Genomic DNA, 6,541 nt, shown 5'->3' with positions numbered 1-6,541 from the left:
TTCTGATGTTTAACGAAAGATATTGATATGTATGAGTCTTTTTTCAAATGTAATTCTGGAGAACTGAAGAAACAGATTTATCTTATCTTGTCTTACTCGTTTTGCCCCACTTACATCTTTTTTATATGCGCAAGAGAACGGCGGTAATTTTCTTAAATAGTGTTCTAAATATATTAAAGTATTTTTAATGCATTTACAGAAGGTTATTTGCTTAGCTGATAAATTTTGTAAGGCAGTGAACATTTCTAAAAAAATGCATTTCTTCACAAAGTTAAAAATGCAGTAAATAGGCATTGTTTCTCCCACCCCTAGATAACTGAAAGTGTAATGGTTTTTAAAAGCTTTTGTTATCTTACAATTGATTTCGAAATTATATTTTCTTCTTTACTGTGAATGGATGTAAAGAAAAGAACATTACAGAGAACTTGTAAGGAGAAAAGCGTAACTGTTAAGGGAGGCGCAAAACTTTAAATAAACGTCAGTGTTTTTTTTTTAACAGCCATATTTAAACAAAAAGATACTGTTGTATCTCACCTGTCACTGAACTTACTCCATGATGGAGATAAAAATGGTAAAATGATTCCTTTATCTTATTTATTATTTAGCTTAATGAAGGAATGACTATAGTCATTTCAGATCATCTCAAATTTATAAATTATATTTACAACAAAGAATTGAGTGGAAAACTCGTAAATTTTACGCTTTCCAGACATTTGTACATTACTCCATATACTTTATAGGCACTTTTTGACAAGTTGTGGTGCACCTGAGCACTGTATACAATAATTTCATTATTATTATTATTAAATGTGGTTCTCCAACATGTCATATGATGGTTAATACCAACAATGATTTTTGCGAAAGGTGATATTTCAAGTACCGGTATAAAATAACTAACCATACAGTTCCATCTGTCTAAATACTTTTTCGATATTATTATTATTATTATTATTATTCAGGTCATGCCTGGAATAGAATACGGAACCTTGGGGTTGCGCTCTTAACCACTACGCCATATGCTCGTGAATAATAATAATAATATCGAAAAATACCTTAGGAATGAGAACCCAGGTTCGAAATTTCCCCAAGACACCCGAAGAAGGGTGGAGGGAATATCAGCCGAAACGTTGTGTTAACAACAAACAAGATGAGGACAAATATCCGTCAAATGTAAATAATGTAGATAATTCCCCATCTCTTAAATATAGGACAAAATAGCACAGGCTCATTTATCTAGATACTTAAAATGAAATATTCCGGAAACAATTGCAGAGGTTTCATCTCTGATGCAGTCTCTGTTCTGCGACTGTTCTTTGATAAACTTAGCTAATATTTTAAGATACTTGTTTGATCCAGTTCATATATACATTATGTATTTACGGCATGAGTTTATAAGGGGTCGTATGAATATGTATTTAGTCTCACAGTTAAATTAGGCCCATCGTGCATATTTCGGACTAAGCTAATCTATAACAGGTAAACGGTAGGTATAAAATATGATTCCATATCTGAATATTACATCGCACCATCTTTTACTCCATTATAAACGTGTAATCAAGTGAATAGAAGACAGGATATCATGAAACACTGTATTTTATAATTAGAATTCTTTCTTCGACTGAAGATGGAATGAACTCAGAAAGAATTCTTATTGTAATAATTGCACAAAGAAGCAATATCTTACTTATTAGCGGTCCATACTCGAGTCGTCCAATCTCTGGATCCTGATATTATAATATCTTCGTGAAGTGGACAAGTGGTCAGTGTTCTTACATCATTTTCATGTCCTACAACTGTAGACCGCAGTTTATATGGCGACGCCATTATTACCGGTGTACAATAAATATTTACCTCTTTCTATAAAAGAACACCATTACTCATTATCTCAGGAACATTTGATTTTAACACATTCTGCTTTTTTTCCTTATCATTTAGCGTTCGTTTTCCATGTTGGCATGAGTTTGACTGGAGTTGGCAAGCCAAAGGACTGCACCAAGTTTTACTGTCTGCTTTGGCGTAATTTTTACGGCTGGATGCCCTTCCTTTTACAATATGTACTTGGTTACTTTTTACGTGGCAGCATCACGGGTGAGGTTACAGAGTAACATGCAAGATAAAGACCTCTCAACCGAGAGAAGGAGTTGTATTGAAGGAGGTGGCTTTTTGCCAGTCGAAGAGAAGTTAGAATATAATAAAGTCGAAAGAAACTGGTGTCTTACTGTAGAGGATATATGGCTACACTGGTCAGAAAAGAGAGAGAGAGAGAGAGAAGATGGTGGTGGAGATGTATAAGGGTGTACCCAGAAGGTACAGGAGTATAAAATAAGTGAGGTAGTACTGAGGATTGAACAGGGTGAGTGGGGAGAAAGTTTACAAGTGTGAGAAAGGAGAGTGGGAGATAGAGAGGGAAGGGAAGGGAAATGCAGTGGGTGAAAAGCAGGTGACAGGACTGTCCACATGACCTAGGAGTCACGCTGGGCATTTGAATCTTGGAGGGTGGGGAACTGGACAGATGGGTCACAACTCCAGATCCACACAAAGTTCAACCTGGGATCTGAAACCAGGCCATGTGAACATTAAACTGAGTATATCTAACACCCTTCTGATAGACAGAGGAGGAGAAGGAGACTAATTTGTTACAGCTCAACTTTCTCATCTTGTTATGAAACCAATGTTAGCAGAATATTTTCTCACATCCTTAAGAAAGCTTTTGCTTGCAGCATAGCTATTTTAATAGAGTACCTGGCCATGCCAAAATTTGCCTCCTTGGCATGGCCAGAAAAGCCAGAAAAGTTGCAAGATAGTTGAAAGAACAGACAGCATAGAACTGTAGGCTGCCAGTAGTAAGATCACTATGCATGCAAGACTCCATGAGTTCCAACAAAACCTGAGTTAAAAAGAATAATACTATATATATATATATATATATTATATATATATATATATACTTTATAATTAGGGTTCAGCAAAGATTTGCTTTACCACATACCGAAGTTTAGAAATAGCAGCCAAAAAACCTTAGCTATTTCTTCTACTTTAAAAAGATATAGATTGATTTTCATTATTTTTCTTCTCTGCCTGCGTGGATTGTTTTCAAGTATTTTGCTTTTACTGGGAGTCCCTTTTTAAAGTAGAAGAAATAGCTAAGGTTTTTTGGCTGCTATTTCTAAACTTCGGTATGTGGTAAAGCCAATCTTTGTTGAACCCTAATTATAAAGTATTACTTAAGTTTACCGTGAAATGGTCCTTTTTCATGCCGAATTCTACTTGGTGAAATTATTGATTACTTCTTAATTAACTAATTTTACCCTTTGTTATTATATATATATATACACACACACATAATAAAATACAAAATACATATATATATATACATATATATATATATCATCATCATCATCATTTAGCATCTGTTTTCCATGCTAGCATGGGTTGGACGGTTCAACTGGGGTCTGTGAAGCCAGAAGGCTGCATCAGGCCCAGTCTGATCTGGCAGTGTTTCTGCAGCTGGATGCCCTTCCTAACGCCAACCACTCCACGAGTGTAGTGGGTGCTTTTTACGTGCCACCTGCACAGGAGCCAGATGGAGCTGGCAAATGGCCACGAACAGATAGTGCTTTTGTGTGCCACCGGCATGGGGGCCAGGCAAGGCTGGCAACGGACATGAACGGATGGTACTTTTACGTGCCACCGGCACGGAGGCCAGTCAGGGCGGCGCTGGCAACGGCCACGAACGGATGGTGCTTTTTACGTGCCAACGGCATGGGGACCAGGCGAGACTGGCAACGGCCACGAACAGATGGTGCTTTTTACGTGCCACCGGCACGGAGGCCAGTCGGGGCGGCGCTGGCAACGGCCACGATCGGATGGTTCGCTTACTTGTCACCGGCACTGGTATCACAGCCGCAATTTCCATTGATGTTGATCGACTTCGATTTTGGTTCTGCTTTCTGATATCTGATTTGATTTGGTTTGATTTGATTTTGATTTTGATTTATATACACAGATAATAAAATACAAAATACATATATGTTTTTGTTGTTAGGATTACATAATTTCTTGTTGAAATATTATGTAATCTTATTAATCCACCCTCTCAGTGTTTAGTAATAAATAGAAAGAATGGTGTTTAGTGCTCAATATATATATATATCTCCAAAATGCACATCAGTGAAGTGGCTGAACCTAGGGCACAATGTAAACAGAGCACCTTTCCATTTTTAAGTGGGAAGTATACATACACACTCCTACCCTTAGGTTAGAAAGAGAGAAAGGGACAACCATGAAGTCTTATAAATAAAACATCTCCAGCATCAACCACCCCACCAACAGTGAGGCAAAGTGCCAGCCCAGTGATCCCAACAATGACATTAATAACAACAAAAATAATAATACGAATAGCAAGAATATTAGCTCCTGTTATAAATCAAGGTCAGAGATGCTTGTGATCAGCAAACTGTTAAGTTTATGGCATCAGCTTCAAGGATTCTGTCAAGGTATCATACGCCATCATACCTAACATGGCCAGTATTACAACTGCTTAAAGTAGATTGAAACTGGCTAAATATAATGCATAAAATTGCCTTGGGAATGCTGTGTGAGGGAACTGTAATGAAGGAAATAAAAAAACAATTCACCTACTTTCTCATCATTTTGCCGTCCAGCTGTACTGAATCCAAAATTTGTGCTCAGCCCATGCATTTAACCCTTTAGTGTTCTGATTATTCTATCAAACATAATGCTTATTGATTCACATTGATTTGAATTAATCATGCATTATCTCATATCTTCAAGATCTTGATGGTGTAATTACTTAATGTAGAATAACATTGTAGGGTAGGTGTGAGAGCCTGGATCTGGTCAGTTTGAACATAAAACAGATTAACTATTTTGGCCGGATATGGCCGGTTTAAATACTAAAGGGTTAATGATAGCAGCTGCTAGTGCCTGTCCCTATCAGCGCCCCTTGCCTCAGGTTCATTCATCGTGAGCACCCAAGGCAAAAGAGGCTAACGCCTGGTCTTCCTTCCCTTACTTCCTCTCTCACCCTTCCTGTTCTGGTCAAGCCCCTTGACTGTTGACATCCCAGACCTTTCCTTCCGGCTCATCTCATCTTCACATGCCCCCCCCCTAATCGCAAAGATCACCTCCTCACCTTACTCCATGTCAAAATCTGCCATCCACCCAGGTAGACGCCTCACATGCTGTGATCTCTGTTGGGAAGTAGTCTCACTCACTTCCTCTCCTCCACCTTCTTCATCCGACAAAGCAACAATTCTGCGAACATCCAAGACGTGACATGGCATTCCATCCTCAAAAACATTATTTTTGGAGTTAACAGCCATCACTGTTCCTCTGTTCTACTGAGATCTGCAGCGTGATTTGGGGGGAGAGGGGGGGCTTGACCCAGACTTCATCTCCCACCTCCACAAAGACAGGCTCTCTCTCTTCTGCAGGGCATTCTGATGGTTTACTAGGATGCCACCATTCATATCTGAACATCGCTCTGTCCTGATCAGAATGACATGTTGTACCAGAACACTGCCTCCACTGGTGGGATGTGGCTCCTCTCTACCATGGCCTTGATCATTTGACGATGTCTTTCCACAGTCCCTTTCCACTTGGCCTGTATGCTGCTCTGAAGAAGCAGTGCACATTCCACTTATCAAGCTTCTCTTTCAGTGTCTCCAAATGAAATGCAGTGCTGTTGTCCATCAGCAGTTTGTCCACAGGGCCCCACTCCAGGAATATCTTGTTCAGGTTATGTGCAATCTCATCTGCAGTACCTGTCTTCAATTCCCTCCAAATGGCCATCCAACCCATTCCGCAGTCGACCATTGAGAGATACGTCCCCTACCGGTAGTGTGTCACATTCGCCGCCAATCATCTCCAGTTGTGATCTACCAAGACGTTTCCCTGCTCATGCACACCTGGAGCAGGGTGAATGGATTGACACCTATCACAATTCCCAACCACCTCTTGGATGTTCTGCCCAGTTACATCAGTGTCAACTTTCCTGGTAAGATACAGGGTTGTATCCATGTCCATATGATGTATGGCATGCAGTCTCCTTAGCTTCGAGTCACTTAACCGACACACTGCAGCTATCCTCAGCTTCAAATCTACTGGCTCCACTAACAAAGCCCTTTTCACCCTGATTAGAATGCCTGCTTTGCTCCTTTCTGAAGGCACAAAACCACACTCAGCTTCAAACTAAATTCAGCAGCTAGTTCTCCTAGAATCTCTAGGCAGCGCTTTATTAACATCTCTGCTGCCCCTTTGGTTTGAACCCTCTTTTTGTCAGTGATCACTGATCCTACCCAGCCAAGTATGGTGGCTGAATCAGTTCGGATTTTGATGGAATGCAGCCCCCATTTCAGGGACAAGTTCACCTCCTTCAGCACTATGTCCAACTCAGCTACATTGATGTGGTTGTAATCAACAGCTTTTCGAAGACAGATTGCGTCCTCTACTTCAACATCCCCAATTTCCAGTACAACCCCAATTGCTATGCTGCTAACATCACACCATACACTCCTAT

At 39.9% G+C, this 6,541-nt stretch overlaps 1 protein-coding gene across 1 annotated transcript in view; it reads right to left on the bottom strand.

The window, feature by feature from the left end:
• LOC115216476 (phospholipase A-2-activating protein) overlaps positions 1 to 1,845 on the bottom strand; it is a 36,616-nt gene extending 34,771 nt beyond the window's left edge. Inside the window, exon 1 of the mRNA XM_029785842.2 lies at positions 1,685 to 1,845. Coding sequence (XP_029641702.1) covers positions 1,685 to 1,824 — 140 coding nt within the window. The 5' untranslated portion in view covers positions 1,825 to 1,845. The remainder of the gene's footprint in view (positions 1 to 1,684) is intronic.
• Between the last annotated feature and the right edge of the window lie 4,696 nt (positions 1,846 to 6,541).

The sequence above is a fragment of the Octopus sinensis genome, linkage group LG10, assembly GCF_006345805.1.
Source record: "Octopus sinensis linkage group LG10, ASM634580v1, whole genome shotgun sequence".
Classification (NCBI taxonomy): Eukaryota; Metazoa; Mollusca; class Cephalopoda; order Octopoda; family Octopodidae; genus Octopus; species Octopus sinensis.
The sequence above is the reverse complement of the archived record's forward strand: the minus strand, read 5'-3'. Positions and strand labels throughout refer to the sequence as shown.